Consider the following 18,853-nt stretch of genomic DNA (forward strand, 5'->3'; position numbering starts at 1 on the left):
GTGATTACCAGATACCGCGATAATGTGCGGCTGCTTCCCAGAGCTGGCTGTCTTCGCTACGTGAAGCTGGGGAGAGTAATGTGGATGACTCCCAGCCCCTCACCCCACCCTGCGCACCCCCTCCTCGAGTAACAGTGACAAGTCGATCAAGTTATTGTTCTCGTGAATTGTGCCTCATGGAGGAAGGAAAACGTACACAGTGATTCTCAATTAAATGTTCTATTTTACATTTAGCTCCATAGTCTGGGCCCGCTTAGACCGTCTGCATTAAGCTGGAGGTGGAAACGTTCAGAGAAATGGCGTTTGTAAATCGGGGTCATAACGGCTCCCCATCCCTTCAACTTCTGTTTGTGCCCCCCAAAAATAAGTCTAAACTTTCCCTTGTTTTTTCTCTCCTAGGATTCCATCTGAGCGGCACAGTCACAGAGCCTGCCACTCCATCCGAACCAGAAATGACTTATAAAGTGGCTATCAGCTTCGATCGGTGCAAAATCACTTCCGTGACATGTGGCTGTGGGAACAAGGACATATTTTATTGTGCTCACGTTGTGGCACTGTCACTCTACAGGATCCGCAAGCCAGACCAAGTCAAACTCCGTCTTCCCATCTCAGAGACCCTTTTCCAGATGAATCGGGACCAGCTACAAAAGTTTGTTCAGTATTTAATCACAGCACACCACACTGAAGTACTTCCCACTGCCCAGAAACTGGCTGATGAGATCCTGTCCTCCAATTCTGAAATCAACCAAGTGCACGGTAATGGCCAGCTCTTACTTACCGCTTATGTAACGGTTAGCTCCAGTGCTCCATTTCACACCCAGGACCCGGATATCCTATTTTCTTCATCACCCCTGGAGCCCTGGCTACTTCGCTCCAAATAACTACCCCGTATCGGTTTGATTACTCAGGATCTGATAATATGGCGGGTAAATTTTTTCAGGTCCTCCACGTCTTCTCTTTCTCTCTTCTGCTGCCTGCCTGTTAGCCATTTCAGGTTGATCTTCTTCTTCGGCAGAGGGTTGGAAAGAAAGGGAGGGGAGATGATGTTCATGGCAGCCAGTTTTCCGATTTGCCGGAAGTATTGATTTAAAGTTTGGCAGGCGCCAGGGGAGGAATTAAAATAAAGCGTGCCGAGAGTTTGCGGGTTCCATTGGGTAATGGAAAGCCCTCACTGATGTCAAAGTTCATGGGTTTGAAGTTTCTGGGGAGCTCCACCGAAAGGTCATTTCTCTGCTTAGCCTCTGCCTGTGCTCTGGCATCAACACTTCCGCTTGTAATCGTGTCTCATATTTTTGAGAAGAAACTTGACATTGGCTATTAAAAAGTTAATCAGAAACTTACTGTATGCAGAGCACTCTACTAAGCACTTAGAGAGCAGCGTAGCCTAGTGGAGAAAGCCTCAGCCTGGAGTCAGAGGACCTGGTTCTAATCCCACCTCTGCCTGCTCTGCTGTGGCCGTGGGCAAATCACTTCACTTCTCTCTGCCTCAGTTTCCTCAGCTGTGGAGTGGGAATTCAATATCGGGTCCCCTTCCTACTTAGACTTTGAGCCGCAGGTGTATCGACCCTGGCGTTTGACACGTAGTAAGCGCCCGTCAAATACAACAGCAGTAATAATGATAACAGTAATTGAAGTAAAAGACAAACCCTCCACCTTCAAGGAGTCTGGGGTCTAATGATGGAAACAGGCAAACATTGTTTTTACAGTGGGAGTGAGAGGTAGTGGGTACAACCAGTAACTAAAAATATGAGGAAATGAATCAGGTGTTATCAGGCATATTGATCGTGTCTACCGACTCTTATACTCTACTCTCCCAAGCACTTAGTACAGCGCTCTGCAGACAGCAAGCGCATAATAAATACGAGTGATTGATTGATAAGTGCTGAAGGTGGTTGTTCAGCCAAATGTCAACAATGGCTGTGGGGATTCCTTGGCCGGGGGTGATGGGAATGAACTGGAAAGCCTCCTGGAGGAGGCCAAAGATTTCTGAATTTAATTTGAATCGTAACGATTGAAATGGCATGACCCCAAGAAACAAGATTGTTTACCAGAAGTATCATTTCCATCACATCTGGCAACCCTGCTTTGCATTACAAACCCACACAAGGTTCCATTTGGCGATCTAGGTCAAATCGAAGAGGTTTTGCCACTCAGGTAGCAGTCATCTGATTTGGTCTGAGTTGACTTATATTTTCACTGCTTCAGAAGGGATTGTGGGGTGTTTGGTGACCGCCTTGGCTGGAAGACTTGTTCAGAAGGCGATTCCTCTGATGTGGATCTCCCCAAAAGAACATGAGGGTATTCATTCATTGTAGCATTAATTGAGGGGCAGAGGAATAAACTGTGCCCAAGCAGCCCCCACAAAGCAAGGAGTTGGGACATATCTGGTGCCAGAGGAGGGCACCCCCTTATGTTTTCACTCTCCTCCCCCTCCTTCCTTTCCACCGGTGGTCCCAATCAATCAGTGGTATTTCTTGAGTGCTTACAATGTGCAGAGTGCTTGGGAGAGCACGCTATAACAGAGATGGTATACATGTTCCCTGCCCACAGCGACTGTACAGTCTAGTGAGGCAGTGGGCTGGATAATCGAGCCCGCTCTCTGATCTTTCAACAGGGCCCAGGAGGGCTGACTTAAAATTCCCCAAATGCCGATCCTCCACAGTTTTTATTCAGGAAAAGTTGGAAGCCTAGTTGGCAAGGGAATAGCAATTGCTCCCAATCACCAGCTACCCGGAGTAAAGGGACTCTGACTCAACAAGTTTTAACTGTAAATGTTAAGAGTCTCCTGGAGGAGAGTCCCGGGATGTCCACCTCAGGGAGCTTCAAACACGGGCTGTTGAGCTACTTGCTCCACTCAATTCTCGTTCGGCTGTTAGCCAGTGTCGTCGTAGCTGTTAGAACAGCCGCAGCAGCAGCCAGGCCCCAGCCCTGACCCTGTCCTGACTTTTAGTTCCTCAGACACCGGGCCTCCCACCATTCCCCCTGCAATGCCCACTCCCAGCAGGAAGTCAGAGCTAAGGAATCCTGCTTTCCCTTTCTGGCCGCTCCCTTTTTTCAACTAGAATTCCACAGGACATCCTAGATTAGGATTCTGTGCCAAAACAAAGCTGTTCCTACTAAGCATTATCCAGAATACACCCCCAAAAAAATCCCAGCAAAAAACAAAGCCAGACTTCCTGTCCAAGAGAAGAGAGAGCCAAGCAGAAGACCCGTAGAAGTAAGGTTATCCTGGGAGGCGAATAGATACACGTGCCTGGAAATCATCCGGCCACTTAAAGGCCCAACCCAAATCTAGACCAGAATTGGAGAAGGTTAAAGGAAGAAATGGGTTCAGGAATGTAAAGGAAATAAAAGGGTCCTTGTATGGAAATATAAGATCAGTTTGATAACTGTGTTGACTCCTTGAGATCATGAAGAGAGTATTGAGAAAGGGATCAGAGAAGAATATTTGGGAATAAAGGACAGTTATGTGCGAGTGGTCTGGGTCCATCCAGCTTGGACACAACTCAAGAGGATCTTGACCGGAGCCAGCAAGGAGTCGAATTCCACTTTTTTTTAATGGTATTTTTGTAAAGTGCTTACTGTGTGTCAAGCACCATTCTAAGTGCTGGGGTAAATATAAAATAATCGGGTTGGACACGGTCCCTGTCGCACATGGGGCTCACCGCCTTAATCCCTGTTTTACAGGTGGGGTAACTGAGGCCCCGAGAAGTGAAATAACTTGGTCACACAGCAGACTTTGGCTAGATGAAACAATGGAGCAGCTCTGCAGAGCTTATATACATATTATTCTTCTACTCCGCCATTTCCCGTACCTGTAATTTAATTTCATGTTTGTCTCCCCCTCTAGACTGAAGGCTTGTTCTGGGCGGGGATCATGTCAACCAGCTCCATTTTATTATACTCTCCCAAGCACTTAGTAAAATGCCCTGCTCCAAGCACTCAATAAATATGATTGATTATCTGATAGATTAGGAACATGCCTGGGTAATAAGGCAAGTTAAGCGAGCAGTTATATTGTAGTCTCCCAAGCTCTTAGAACAGTGCTCTATGCACAGGAAGCGCTCAGTAAATATGACTGATTGATTCCTAGACAATGTCTTGATTTTTTTTTTCCAAGGAAGAAACATCACTTCCAGGGACTCTTTGAAAAGAAAACAAAAGAACAAGAAAAATCTCACTAGTTGAACGGCAACCAATTAGCTGATTCCATTTGCTACCTTTTCTATCTTACAGGCCTTATTATATGGCAGCAGGAAATATTTGCTGCTGCTAAGAGCTCCCTAGGCAGATGGCTAATCTCTAATCTCTATGAATTGTCAGGGCTCTTCCTGCCTGACTTGGTGCAAAATAACCTTCAGTTAACTGCCAGCGGTTCTGTGTTTTCCTCGTCGCTAAGAGAACACCTCTGCCTACGGAGTTGCATTAAGGAAAGAATCTGTCGATTTTAAGCATTTTGCCTTCTCCAGAGGTAGGCGGTATCTCTTAAAAAAATCTTCAAATTAAGCCCTGAAGAATTGACTTGGAAATAAGAGAATAAGAAGCCCGAATCTCTGCAGCTGCTCACTTCCCTAATCTCACCCTTTCTTTGATTTTTGTAATACTCAGAACGAGTTTCTGGAAACGAAGCAGAGCAGCGTTCTGGAGATTCTGGCTCTAGACAAACGTCTCCTCTTTGGGAAATTCTTGGAACAATCCGTTAACACTTTTTTTTATTCTATTTTTTTAACCCAACATTTTGAGGGTCCAACATTTTGAGACCATCCATCCGGTTAGAAATGTCCGAACTCTGAAAGTTAAAGGGTACAGTTTCTGTTTGACCACTTTCTCTGTTTGGACTGGATGTTAGTTTTAAGGTTTGCCCTGTTGTGTAAGTGGAACCTGATAGGAAACCTTTGATTTTTTTTTTTTTTTTGCTTGTGTTGGGGATTTTCAGGTCTCCATAGATTTGAGTTCCTGGCATACCTGCCATGTTTTTTTGTGTTTTTTTTTTTAAAAAGCCTCACCAGCTGCAAGAGGGCCCCTAATATTCTACCCTGGATTTAGAGCTGGATTATTCTCTCAAGGCATTCTTTTTCTTGGGGAAGCAGCATAGTGGAGTGGATAGAGCACGGGCCTGGGAGCCAGGAGGTCATGGGTTCTAATCCTCCGCTTGTTTGCTGTGTGACTTGGGGCACGTCACTTCACTTCTCTGTGCCTCAGTTACCTCATCTGTAAAATGGGGATTGAGACTGTGTGCCCCGTGTGGCACAGGCACTGTGTCCACCCTGATTTGCTTGTATCCGCCCCAGTGCTTAGTACGATGCCTGGCATATAGTAAGTATTAATAAATACAACAGTTGTTATTACCTAAGATCCAGATGTCTGTTCTGCAAAGGGTAAGTGTTTTCTCCCCCCAGTCCTCCCCAAAAAATATGAAAAATATTTAGTCATTACTCTCTTGATTTGCCTTTGAGTGAAAATCTGTGCAAAAAAACCCCCAGTTCTGTAAAGTCAGACAGCAAGGATCCATATAGAACTGGTGGTAGTTTGTTATGGACTCATCAACTGTCCCTGTAGATCAGCAAGGTCTTAGGGTAAGGAATTTACTCTCCCCACCCTCATGTCTCCTGGTTCTCCAATTTTAAGTTCAGTAGTTATAAAGAACCTTGTAGTTTTCAGTGTTATCTGCAAGTTGGGAGACAAGGGAATTAAACAGCTTTATTTTTAACCTCTTTTAATACCTTTTCTGTTCTGTTATTTAAGTTCAGTGGCGTCATTCGTTCTTCCTACTGCGAGCCGAAAAGAAACTTCCCAAATCTGTTGATGCTCTGCCTGATCGCCAAATTGTCCATCTTTTAAATCTTCCCTTTTTCTCAGAAAACGGCATTACAAGAAATGTCTTGTCAGTTTGTTTAATAAAAAAAAAAAGAGCCCTTTCTGTAATGCACGATATACGTCAAGACTTAGCACCTCACGCCTCCGGTTTCTTCCTATTTTTGTCTTGTTTTTGTAGTTCATTTCCTTTTCGGTGCCTGCTTTTCTTCCTTGGTTGTTTGAGTTTTCTCATTTGCTCTCAGGATGTTTGAGAGAGTCTGGTGTTCCGAGGACTCTGCTCCGCATCTGATCGGAATGTGTTTCTTGTGGACCTGTAAGTTGACTGTGTGGAGGTCTTATTCTCCAGAGGCTACTGGGAGGCCAATTACACATTCTTCTGAAATCTCTTCACAGAACCCAGCACCTCTCCTTTTAGCGTTATTGATTGAGCCCCAATTTCTAGCCTACCCCCTGCCCTTTCCCCCATCGCAATTTCACAACATCTCTAGCTGTTGCCTTCCCTCAACCTAGTCAGCACCGTCTCTTTAGAAAAGAATGAGACCTTCAGTTAATCGGTCGGATTTATTGAGCACTTACTGTGTGCAGAGCACTGTACTCCCTCTTGGGAGAGTACAGTATAATAGAGTTGGTAAATGTGTTCCCTGATCATAAGGAGCTTTCAGGCTACAGAGAGGAAACAGATTAAAAGAGAGTATGGATAGATTATGGATTGTGTTACTCTTTAGCGACTAATTGATCGAAAATTTTTGAATGGTATTTAACTGCTTAATATGAGCCAGGCACTCTACTAAGCACTGGGGTGGATACAAGATAATCAGGGTGGACACAGTACATGTCCCACATGGGGGTTCACTCTCTTAAACCTCATTTTACAGATGAATTGCCTGAGGCACAGAGAAGTTAGGTGACTTGCCCGAGGTCACCCAGCAGACAGGTGGTGGAGCCGGGATTAGAACTGAGGTCTACCGACTTCCCCAAGCCCAGCCTCTTTCCACTAGGCCACACTGCTTCCCTAAATCTACTGGACGATTCAAGTCATAAATGAAAATGTTAACTCTTGCCAAACTAACAACCAACCCTGCAGAACCCTATTTAAAATGCCAAATGATAAATAGCCTTTGAGAGCGTAGGTCCTACAAATAAAAATGTTTTTATGTGATAGTATTAAATGTGTTCGCACTACAAGAGTGGAGGAGAACACATTTGGAAAAATGTTGGAATCAGCTCAGTCTATTCAGTCTGGTCTCATATGGTTGTTGGTTAGGGAAGCAGCATGGCCTAATGGAAAGAGCCCAGGCCCAGTTGTCAGAGGACCCTGGGTTCTAATCCCAGGTCCACCACATATCTGCTGTGGGACCTTGGGTAAGTCACTTCCCTGGGCCTCAGTTACCTCAACTGTAAAATGGGGAGGCACTCCTCCCTCCGACTTGGACTGTGAACCCCATGTGGGACGGGGACTCTGTTCAACCTGATGAAGTTGTATCTACCCCAACATTTAGAACGGTGCTTGGTGCACGGTAAGCGCTTAACAGGTATCATTTAGAAAATTGCCTGCCTAGGACAGCTTTAAGGTCATTTCGATGAAGGCAGGCAGGTAGGGGATACCTACTTTGTCCGTCCTTGGCTTTAGTAAAATTGGATGGCTCTAGGTGGTAAATGAAGACAGGGGAATTCAGACTTGAGATTCACTTCTGCATTGAAAAAAGCTTGAAGAAAAAAGCAAGAGTCCTCCCCCACCCCTTTTTCAGGTCCCTTTGTTTTACTGTGTTCAAGGATGATGCCTCCGACGGTACTTCTGCCCCGTGTGCCAACGAAGTTCAGAAAGTGGAACCGCCAATAATATACTCGTTACGTACACGAAAGGAATGTAGTCATAGTTGCTGTTGGCAAGCTTGCTACTGTTTGTAGTTGGGTCAGGGCCTCCCAGGCACGTCAAGGCCTTGGGTCCAAACGAGCCTCTCCGCTCGGATCCCAGCCTGCCAGGTCATTTCATCAGCTGCATTTTTCCAGAGTTCCATCCCTCCATCACATGGCTTGGAGTTGTTTCTCAAGCCCTTCTCCCGGCCCCTCGTCCTGCCGGGCCAGTGGAACTCTCCAACAGCGATGGGATTGGCCTCCACTTTGAAATGGACACTGCCGGCGGTCAGCCTGCCCCCGGGAATGTGTGCCTTTGAGATCCCCCGCTGCAGCCCAGCCCGCACACTCCGCTCCTCTAGCTCCAGCTTACTCACTGTTTCCCGATCTTTCTGTCTCGCCGCCGACCCCTTTCCCACCTCCTCCTCCTTTATGCGCCCCAGACCCCCACTCTCTCCACCTTCAAAGCATTATTAAGGTCACATCTCCTCCAAGTGGTCTTCTCCGATTAATCCCTCTCTTCCTTGCTCACTCTCCCTCCTGCGTCATCCACGCACTTGGATCTGTGTTCTTTGGTCATTTAATATTCGCTCCACTCTCAACCCCACAGCACTTATGCATATATCTTTATATCATATATTATAAATGATTTATATTAATGTGCGGGTCCCCTTCTAGACTGAAATGGTCTCTGTGGGCAGGGAATGGGTGTACCAATTCTGTGGTAATGTACTCTCCCAAGCGGTCAGTACAGTGCTCTGCCTGTGCAGTAAGCGCTCAATAAATACGCTTGAATGAATTGAATGAATTAATAAATTCCATCGATTGGTTTCCGTCTGTACTCTAGAGAATTGCACAAAGCAGGCACTAGTTTAATGCTGTACCACCGTTACTTTAACCAGAAGCAACCGTGTGGATTTTGTGGGACGGGGGATGCCCAGGGCATAACTGGGTGGGCGTTGGAGTTGGCTCCATGCCCCTCGATTCCCTCCCTGACCCCTGACCAGTGAACTGGGGTGTAACGGAGTAGGGACCAGTGATTTTGTTCTCACAGAGCGCTTGGGAAAGTACAGCGAGGCCCCTCCCTGTGAGCAGCACTCTAGACAGCTGCCAAGGGAGAGAAGGGAATGATTTGGCTGGATCAGGCGGGCGATCACTCACGCCCCAGGGCACCCCGAGGGGCAGAGTCCTATTTGCTAGGAGGTGGGGACCCGGGTGGGGATGGAGGGAGGGAGCCAGACCCCCAAGGCCCAAAGCTATGCTTTGGTTGGGATGGTCCCGCAGTAGAGTTCTGCAGCCTGAAGAAGAGGTCAAATAAATGAGACTGTAGCTGCCTTAAACACCAGAGGAAACCACACACACACATCCTCTGTGTCTCTCTGTCTCTCTTTGTCTCATTAATTCAGCATTGCTGTTTCTCGCAGGTGCCCCGGACCCTACAGCCGGTGCCAGTATTGATGACGAAAACTGTTGGCATTTGGATGAAGAACAGGTGAGAGAGCAAGTGAAGCTCTTCCTATCCCAAGGAGGCTACTATGGCTCGGGGAAGCAACTCAATTCAATGTTTGCAAAGGTAAGATGTGGAAATCTGTCCTTTGTTACCTCAAATACTCCTATCTCTGCTTGTGTGTCCAGCTCTGCACAACTGCCAAACGCTTGAGTTAGGCGAACTTGTCCAGAGTCCAGCTGGATCATTCATTCATCTATTCAGTGATATTTATCTAGTGCTTACTATGTGCAGAGCACTTGGGAGAGTACCATACAACAGAGTTGGCAGACATGTTCCCAGCCCTCAACGAGATTACAGTTTAGAGGGTCCTGGTTTCTGGGAACTTCTTGTTCAGGGGTTTAAAAAGCAGATTTTTAGAGTCATGGCTCGTTCTCTTCTCTCTTTCCCACCTTTCACGCTCTCCCCCTCTTCCTGGATTCTCTGCTGTGTTGTTTTTCTCTTCTAAACCTGGAGAATGGTCATGTTATCCTCAAGACTGTAAGCTCATTGTGGGCAAGGAACTCTGTTTTTTCTCCCAGGCTCTTAGAACAGTGTTCTGCACACAATAAGTGCTCAATAAATACCACCGATTGGTGATTTCGCTCCATTTCTTAATGGGCCTACAGGAATTGTCAGTGGGTTGAGGTAAAGGACTCACTTTCCAATAGAGTTGGGCATTTCCTGCTCCTGACAGCTAGGAAAGCCGGAGAATAAGAGAGGGAGCTGCCAGTTATAGTCACGCTGACTTGAGTCAACTTGATTTTTGCCTTTGAAATCTCTGAACATGGGGACCTATTTATAGGCATCCCTTCTCTACTGTGGTGTGGAGTTTGACCTCACAGTAGGTGTGGCCCAGTTAAATATTTTATTGTAGTCTGTTTGCTCATAAATCAGGAGGCGAATATTTGTTTCTGTCCCCTAGAGGCACGTTATGATTTAAAACAAGTCCAGGCTCGAGACCGGAGTCCCAGCAAAGGTTTAGTCAGTCTGTCGTATTTATTGAGCGCTTTCTGTATGCAGAACACTGTATTGAGCGCTGGGAGGGTACAGTATAACAATAAACAAACACATTCCCTGCCTACAGCGAGCTTACAGTCTATGGGGGGGTGAAAGACATTAATCTGAATAAATTGCAAAAATGTATGTAAGTGCTATGGGGCTGGGATCGGGGGATGAATAAAGGTCATCCCTCTTTTCTCTTACCCTCTCTCCTCCTTCCTGTTATACCTGTATTTATTTGTTTTCATATTCTTTTAACTCCTCTCCCTTCTTCACGTTCCAGGTGCGCGAAATGTTGCGGATGAGAGATTCCAATGGAGCCAGGATGCTGACTCTGATAACGGAGCAGTTTATGGCAGATCCTCGACTCTCCCTCTGGAGACAACAGGGAACGGGCATGACCGACAAATGCAGGCAACTCTGGGACGAACTGGGTCAGTGGAACATCTTTCTGAGAATAGAAGCCCCGGTGGGCTGCCAGTTTGTCAAGTCATCCGTGAGAGAAAGGCCTGAAGAGAGCCTAGGGCTAGGAGAATCCCCTCGGACTATTCGTTCCATTCTCGGGCCCAAGCTTCCTGCAGTTTTGCTGCATACACAATTAAATTTTAAAATGTCATTTTGGAGAGTCGAGTTTGTCACTCTACTGTCATCCATTACGGTCAAAGACAACTCTGCTGACCGTTCCTCTCCCATGTGTGCAGATGTGGCAGAACAGGCCAAGGAGGGAACCCTCTCTGTACATTCTCAAACATTCTTTGGTTTGTGGCTCTAACTACTGCTTATAAAGCCCGTTTTTTTGTGGCTTTGTCCCTCAGCTCAACGGGCTGCGTGACACTTCTGCTCCAAAAGAGTCAGTCCGTCTCTGCTGCACGCCAATCTTTTGGATGTCGCGGCCTGGTTGTCACACTTGAAGTCGTTCTTCAGTGGATTTTTGTGCGTGTGGCGTTTGCCCACCCTGGTTGTGGTTTTCCCCAGTTCATTTCACTGAGAGTTGTGTGTGTGGGTGGTGTGTTTGTTTGCGTGCACCCACCGTGCTTGGGGTTTTAGGGAAGGCTTCTTGAAAGAGATGCTTTTTGGGGAGGGTTTTGAAGGTGGGGACAGCAGTGGTCTTTTAAATATGAAGAGGGAGGGCGTTCCAGACCAGAGGGAGGATGTGGGCAAGAGGTCGGTGGTGGCAGAGCCAGAGGTACAGAGAGTAGGTTGGCCTTAGAGGAGCTAAATGTGTGGGTTGATTGAGTTGTAGTAGATCAGCAAGGGGAGGCAGAAGGGGGTGGATTGATGGAGTGCCTTAGCCTGCAGGCTCATTATGAGCAGGGAACACGTCTCCTAGTTCTGTTGTATCGGACTCTCCCAAGCGCTCAGCACAGTCCTCTGCACAGAGTAATCACTCGGGGAAGTTCCATTGATTGTGGAAAGCCGACGCTAAGGAGTGTCTGATGTGGAGTTGGTTGGGCAGCCACTTGGAGGGTTTTGAGGTGTGGGGTGATGTGGATTGAACCTTTATTTATTTCAGAAAAACGACCTGGGCAGCACCAACTGGAGCGGGGCAGGAGTCAGGCAGATCCGCTAAGAGGCTTTTCATCTGTCTTGCCATTGAACAGATGACAAGGGAAGGGGTTTGGGGACTGTTGGTTTTGTGTTTTTTCAGGAAAGAGTGATTGTTAGCGGATTGGTATTTATGGAGAACAATAGTGTTCTTCCCAATGGTTAATAATAAAAACAATGTCCCGCCTTAGGCCAGGAGCTTGTCATTTAAATTAAGCAAAGGTACTCACAATACATTCGTGAGAACCTAGTTAGATCTGAGATACAGGTTCCTAGGAATGTGTGTGCTTCCTTTTTTAATGTAAAGCCAGTTCTATAGGGATGGCTAGGGCTAATCTTTGAAATTGGAAGTGGAGACATTATCTCTTGGCTTGCAGTCCTGGAACAAAGCTTAATGAAACAGTGTTTGTTTTTAAAGTTCTGTTTAATGAAAAGGGCAAACGGAGGGCACCGAGACGCATTTGTGTATGCAGCCTTGACTCCGAATAAACATGTCTGTCAGCACGTGAAAGATAGGCTCTGCAAACCTGAAACTGCAGAACCAGTGTAAGTTATATGAAAAGCCCTGTTAAGGAGATGTAATTCGATCAAATCGTTTGATACAGGGACATAACCCCTATTTTCAAATCCCAGATGAAAGCCTATTGGATTCTTGCACCTGGCCATACCAGTGTAGCAAGTGCTGGTCGGTCTAAGAAGTGCGTAAATCTCCTGAGAGGATTGTCACTCCCCGCCCAGGCTCCTTACCAACTGTTCTAATAGAATCAAAACGGGGACACCGAGGTGGTGAGGGAAGGGGTGGCCAGTTGCACCAGTTCCAAATCGCCACTGAAGTTGAGGACAAAGCAAGACCTGGGGGAGCCCAAGGGGAAGGAGTCTTAGGTAATCAATCGATCAGTCAAATATGTTGAGTGCTTACCATGTGCAGAGCCCTGTACTAAGCCTCCGTGGATTGATAGACACATTCCTGGCCCATAGCGAGCTCACAGTCTAGAGGGAGAGACAGACATGAATATAAATAAATTACGGATGTGTACATAAGTGTTCTGAGCCTGTGGGAGGGGGTGAATAAAGGGAGGAAGTTGTGGCCATGCTGAAGGGAGTGGGAAAAGAGGAAATGAGGGCTTGGTCAAGGAAGATGTGCCTTCTATAAGGCTTTGAAGGTAGAGAGAATAATTTTCTGTCAGATATGAAGAGGAAGGGCATTCCAGGCCAGAGGCAGGACGTGGGCGCGAGATTGACGAGATGGAGGTACAGTGAGTAGGTTGGTGTTAGAAGAGCAAAGTGAGGTAGCTGGGTTGGAATAGGAGAGTAGCGAGGTAAGGTAGGTGGGGGCAAGGTAATTGAATGCTTTTAAGCCGATGGCAGGGAGTTTCTGTTTGATGCCGAGGTGGATGGACAACCTCTGGAGGTTGTGTACTGTCGAGATCGTCCTGGGCGGCACCGGCAGGTTGCTATTTGCAGGGCTGTTGCTGTTTTTGAATCTGTCCCTTGGTATCTTAATCTTCCCAAAGCATTGGCTCAAAGAGAACAACCGTCTTCCCCGATTGCCAAGAGCCAAGACGGACCCATCCGCCGCAGTTGTCTTACAGCCGCCCGCCGCTATATCGCATTGTCCGACAGCTAAATACATGCAAAATAGCTAACCGTACGCAGAATTTAAAACCTGTTCCCTGTCTGATTTTTCTTGACGGCGTGTCAGTTTTTGCCTCTCTTCATCTTGACAGCCGCAAAATAGTCTGATAAGTTATAATTGCTGAGTCTTCTGGCTAGTATTATAGGAGACAGGAAAATGATCTCATTTTTTTCCAACTGCAGATTTTTCCTGTAAATCGGAAAAAGCACAGTACTCCAGTCTTGAGCTTTGGGTTTTTTTTTTCAATTATCACTGAGCTTTTGTAGCATTTATTTTTAGCAATCTTCGAACAAAGGTTTTGTGTATCATTGGTATTCACTTAATTTATTCTCATTAATAATAAATGATATATTCATATGGAAGTCAAGACTTGAGCAAGGAGAAAGACTCCTGAATATTGTATATGCGAACACCAAAGGCGAGGTGGCCAGTCAGATTTATTCCTTCTTAAATGTTCAAAAGTTGTATTTATGCATTTGACAACAGGATTAGCTAGATATTACGAAGTCGAGTTTTAGGAAGGAAGGACGAGACAGCTAAGAAATATTTTTTTCACAGGGGAAATGTAGACGATGTGGTTTCTGTAAAATGGAGCTAATGCTCCCTGCCCCTCCCTACCTTACTGGGAGAGTAATGAGGATAAAACAGTGCCAAACTCTAGTAATCAGAGTTGTTAAATAGAAAGTGAGTATTATTATTACTATTTTTCAGCATAGGCCCAGGCATAGTCGATCTGAATGTTTGTGCCATCTAGAAACCAAAAATTCTGTAAACGTTTCCCCTGCCATGATGGTGATCCCTGGGATGTTACACTTCCCAATAGTTTGGTCTTGCTTCTGAAAATTAAAGGAGCAAATTGGAGACAGAGACGAAAGAGAATCGGGCCCTTCTGTATTAAGGCAAAAGTCGCCGCTCCATATGGCGGTAGGCCAGATGCTAACAGCTGGCGGGGAATGAGGAACTAATAATCAAAGGAGTGCTCGGGAGATTGGGAATGTTCCTCGGACCTCTCTGGAACCTTCGGTACCCTACTCTGTGTGAAAGGAAGAGAAAGAAGTCTACATCTAGTAACTGAATTCCTAGCTCTAGGGACCCTTGAGGTTTTAATATTCCGCCAAACATAAGTAATGAAAGATTTGGCTCTTCCCCTCTCTTTGTCATGCTGGCATTTTTTTTTAATGGAATTTGTTAAGCGCTTATTATGTGCTGGTCACTCTACTAAGCGCTGAGGCAGATAGAAGCTAATCAGGTTGGACACAGTCTTAATCCCCATTTTACAGATGAGGTAACTGAGGCACAGAGAAGTCAAGTGACTTGCCCCGGGGCACACAGCAGACAAATGGCAGAGCTGGAACTAGTCAGTCAGTCGATCGTATTTATTGAGCGCTAACTGTGTGCACAGCACTGTACTGAGTGCTTGGGAGAGTACAATATGACAGACACATCTCCTGCCCCCGATGAACATACAGTCTAGAGGGAGCTTAGAACCCAGATTCTTCTGACTCCTAGGCCTGGGATCTATCCACCAGGCCACCCTGCTTCTCTGAAAGTCAGCCCTCATCATCATTCCAGCTACATCTGGTTCTTCCATAACACATGTTGTTTATGTGTTTGGGATAGAAGGGAATTGGGGGACATTCCTCCAGTGACATGTGTTTATCTGGAGAGAACATAATGCAGTGTTGAAAAAGCAGTTGAGCACAATGTCGGTCAAGACTCGTGTACTCTAAGGTGAGTTTTCTCAACTCGGGATCTATCAGGGAGGAAACTTTCAGGTTATTGAAAGAGAGAATATTCGTACTGGCTCTCTGTCCTCCCTTCTGGTTCCTTCAGCTCTCTGTCCATTTAAACCGTCTACACCAAATTCCGCCCACCGGCGACCGACTCAAAACCAAGCCCAGCAACCCCCCGTAGTTTCATTGGCCCTTATCTAACTATAGCTTTGATCCAGGTAACTACATTCTCAAGGCCTAGTGGCAAGAGCAGGGACTTGGGTGTCAGAGGATGTGGGTTGTAATCCCAGCTCCACCATTTTGTGTGTGACCTTGGGCAAGTCACTGCACTTCTCTGGGCCTGAGTTTCCTCATCATAAAATGAGGATTAAGACTATGAGCCCCATGCGGGACAGGGGCTGGGTCCAACGTGACTACCTTGTATCTACCCAGTGCTTAGAACAGTGCTTGGGACAGAGTAAGCACTTAACAATTACCATTATTATTATTATTGTTGTTTTCCTTGTGCACTCTCTGGTTTCAGCTGATTTGCCTCAAACGTCTCTGGCCATTTCTATGTGTCTTTGTTTCGGTTTCCCCTTCTCCCACCATTTCTCTTCCATTGAAATACAGATTTTCCCTTGGCTCAGACCTGACCCTCTCCTGTTCATCTACCGTGGGAGACTCTTCTGCTCCTGTGCTGTAAATTTCTGCCTTTTCTTTTAACGGAATCTGTTAGCCCTTACTAAGCTCTGGGTTAGATACATGTTAATGAGGTTGGAAACAGTCCCGGTCCCACATGGGGCTCAGGGTCTTAATCCCCATTTTACTGATGCGGTAACCAAAGCGCAGTGAAGTGACTTGCCCAAGGTAAGTGTTGGATCCGGGATTAGAACCCAGGTCCTCTGATTCCCATTAGGCCACGCTGCTTCTCATTCCTAAGCCTAGATCTCGAGTCCTGATTGACCTTCACTAAACCCTTGTTTTTCCGTGTCCCCTGGGTCTTCTCACTTGGGATAGCCTGCCAGCCCCTGAAACCGTATCTAAGATGGAGCCCGTGATGCCTCGTGTCAGTCCCCTACCCTTAGGATCAGCTCATAACCTTGGTCATTTTTGACTCCTCCCTCTACTTTGGACTTCACATCTAGTCAGTTCATCACGGTTCCTGCCAATTCCTCCACATACGTGACTGTACTTGACGTTCAAAGGTGCTCACTGCTGATGATGTCTTCTACCGCCATGTGCAGGCAGGGACGAAAGGCCCAGTGGGGCCCCCCCAAGTCCCCTCCTAACTGGGTACGTACCAAGATTGGCCTTTTCTCCAGTGATGTGTTTGGTTCCAAACTCCCTGGAGCTGATTTTGATCTCGCCTCTTAGAATCATGGTCTTCCCGCCGCCTCTGCTCCAAAAGAACTCCCCCCTCCAAGGTGGCGGAGTTGATCCGTCTGCTCTCGTCTCCCAGGAGCTCTCTAGCGTGCCACAGTATTCAAGGTGGGACACGTGACCAAGATGCAGTTATCGCCGCAGGAATTCCCAAGCTGAAAGCCCCGGGGGCTTGATTCCCTTGAGCCTGCACGTACCGGGCATTGCCCTGATTTTCATCAGCCATTTTGATAACTCGGGGTCCTCAACCTGCCACTCCTCTCAGCGGTGTGAAAAGTCATCCCAGACTCACACTGGGAAGCAGCAGTAGTTTGATGGATCAGATACTGATTATCTCGCATCCATCCCAGTATTGGACACATAACTAGCTCTTAACAAATACCATAATTAAAGAAATACTTTGGCTAAGTTAGAGCTACCTTGTTCATGGACTTTTTGTTCTCTGTTGTGTGATTATGAGAAGCAGCATGGCCTTGTGGAAAGAGCACAAGTCTAGGAGTCAGAGGACCCCTGGGTCCCAGAACTACCCTTGTCTACTGGGTGACCTTAGGCAAGTCACTCAACTTCTCTGTGCTTCAGTTACATCATCTGTAAAATGGGGATTAAGATTGCGTCCGACCTGATTAACTTGCATCTTCCTCAATGCTTCCAACATGCTTGGCACATAATAAGTGTTTAACAAATGCCATAATTATTTATTTTAGGACATGGATGCCTCAAATACATGACACACAGATATTTCTTCCAAAGAAAGAAAGGATAAAGTCTGACTAATTAGTCTTCGAGAATTAAAGAAAAAGAACAAATTGAGAATAAACATGTAGCAAGTTGTTCTTCCTTGAAAGTTTTAAACAGCTGTGGGATTGAAATTCCACTTAGAGGGAAAATAATTTCATAGCAAACACTTGCAGTGTGGGAGTTGATATTTCCTGATGAAATTTTGTAGAGAAGTTCAGTGTACTGCCAAAAATGGTCAGCTCATTCACCCATAGTAAAAAGGTCCTGGGGTGTAGGTAATTCATGCTAGTAAAGCTCCTTTCGGCAATTTGTTTTATGGCTGGTGCATCTTCGTGGAGTTTTTGGGTATATTAGGTTTGAATAGTTTGGGAGATCTTCCTGTTTTTTTCTTCCCTGTGAACTTTGGGCTTGCTATCTGTTTGTAAATTCCCAACCTAAACAGTCTAGTCTAAATGGCTTCCCAGTTCGGGTGTTTTCTTGTTGGAAAGATAGAAAGGTTCAGAGGCTGAGATGCACAGAGAGATAAGCAGATGTTTCCCCCTCCCCCCCAAAAAGGACACAGAATAACTGGCCTTTTGGGCCCTATTGTTACAGAGAAAATGAAATTCTGCTCCCTCCCAACCACGGCGAGGTGAAAGATACACAGAAGTTTTGGTGGTGGAAATGGTCATCTTTGCCAGAGGGTTGGAAGTATGCTTTGATGCATGATCCAAAGACTTGTTTGTCCTGGCAAACAGAGATATTCCAAACACACCCACGGGCACACATCCCCACAGATAATATCGTTTTCCTTAGCTAGGAGGCTCTTTTTTTTTCTTTTGGAAAGCAAGTCACCTCCAATTCCTTTATTCGAGTTCCCCGTCTTTGACTGGAAATAGTTTCCGATGCTTTGGAAAGTTCCTTAGGACAGCTGAAAAGCAGAAAGACTCAGTCTAAACGGATTGAAAATACCAATGAGTGTTTTGTGTTTCCGTTTGCTTTGTCTGTGTCTCAGGGGCCCTGTGGGTGTGCATAGTGTTAAACCCACACTGCAAGTTAGAGGAAAAATCCTGCTGGCTGCGACAGCTCCGCAAGTGGAGTGACCTGGACGTCTGCCCGTTGGAGGATGGGAACTACGGCAACGAGCTGCCCAACATCACCAACGCCCTTCCTCAGAACCCAAACCACAGCCAAGGTGAGCTGGGGAGCCACAGGGCGTCACCGACTGGACTGTCAGTAATCGGTATCCAAAACCCACCGAGGGAAATCGCAAACACTGATGTGCCAGGTTTCCTTCCTTCGGATTGAACTCTTCCTCCCCTAACCAATAATTAACAGACTCTCCATAGAGCAACCAAATATGCCTCTTTGTTCAAATATTTGTCCTTTCCGATCATGATTAAAAGTATGCCACCTTGGCTCAACTCTAAGTATAACAACCCTAAAAGGAAAATGCTTTGGTTTTTGTTTTGTTTTTTCCCCTTTGGTGGCTTGCTGTTTATTTGCTGTGCCTATTTGCATAACGCCATTAGTCTCTGTGTCGCCACTTGTCTGTTGTGTCACCTTGGGCAAGTCATTTAACTACTTTGTGCCTCAGTTACCTCATCTGTAAAATGGAGATTAAGACTGTGAGCCCCATGTGGGATGTGGACCGTGTCCAACCCGATTAACCTGTGTCTACCCCAGCACTTAGAATGGTCC

General features: G+C 46.2%; 1 protein-coding gene across 1 annotated transcript in view; it reads left to right on the top strand.

The window, feature by feature from the left end:
- The window catches only part of ZSWIM5 (zinc finger SWIM-type containing 5), a 133,133-nt gene that overhangs the window by 96,567 nt on the left and 17,713 nt on the right, over window positions 1-18,853 (top strand). Inside the window, exons 3-6 of the mRNA XM_029083341.2 lie at window positions 400-756; window positions 9,096-9,244; window positions 10,443-10,593; window positions 18,168-18,347. Of these exons, the coding sequence (XP_028939174.1) occupies window positions 400-756; window positions 9,096-9,244; window positions 10,443-10,593; window positions 18,168-18,347 (837 nt within the window). The remainder of the gene's footprint in view (window positions 1-399; window positions 757-9,095; window positions 9,245-10,442; window positions 10,594-18,167; window positions 18,348-18,853) is intronic.

Source organism: Ornithorhynchus anatinus, chromosome 18 (assembly GCF_004115215.2).
Source record: "Ornithorhynchus anatinus isolate Pmale09 chromosome 18, mOrnAna1.pri.v4, whole genome shotgun sequence".
Taxonomy (NCBI): domain Eukaryota; kingdom Metazoa; phylum Chordata; class Mammalia; order Monotremata; family Ornithorhynchidae; genus Ornithorhynchus; species Ornithorhynchus anatinus.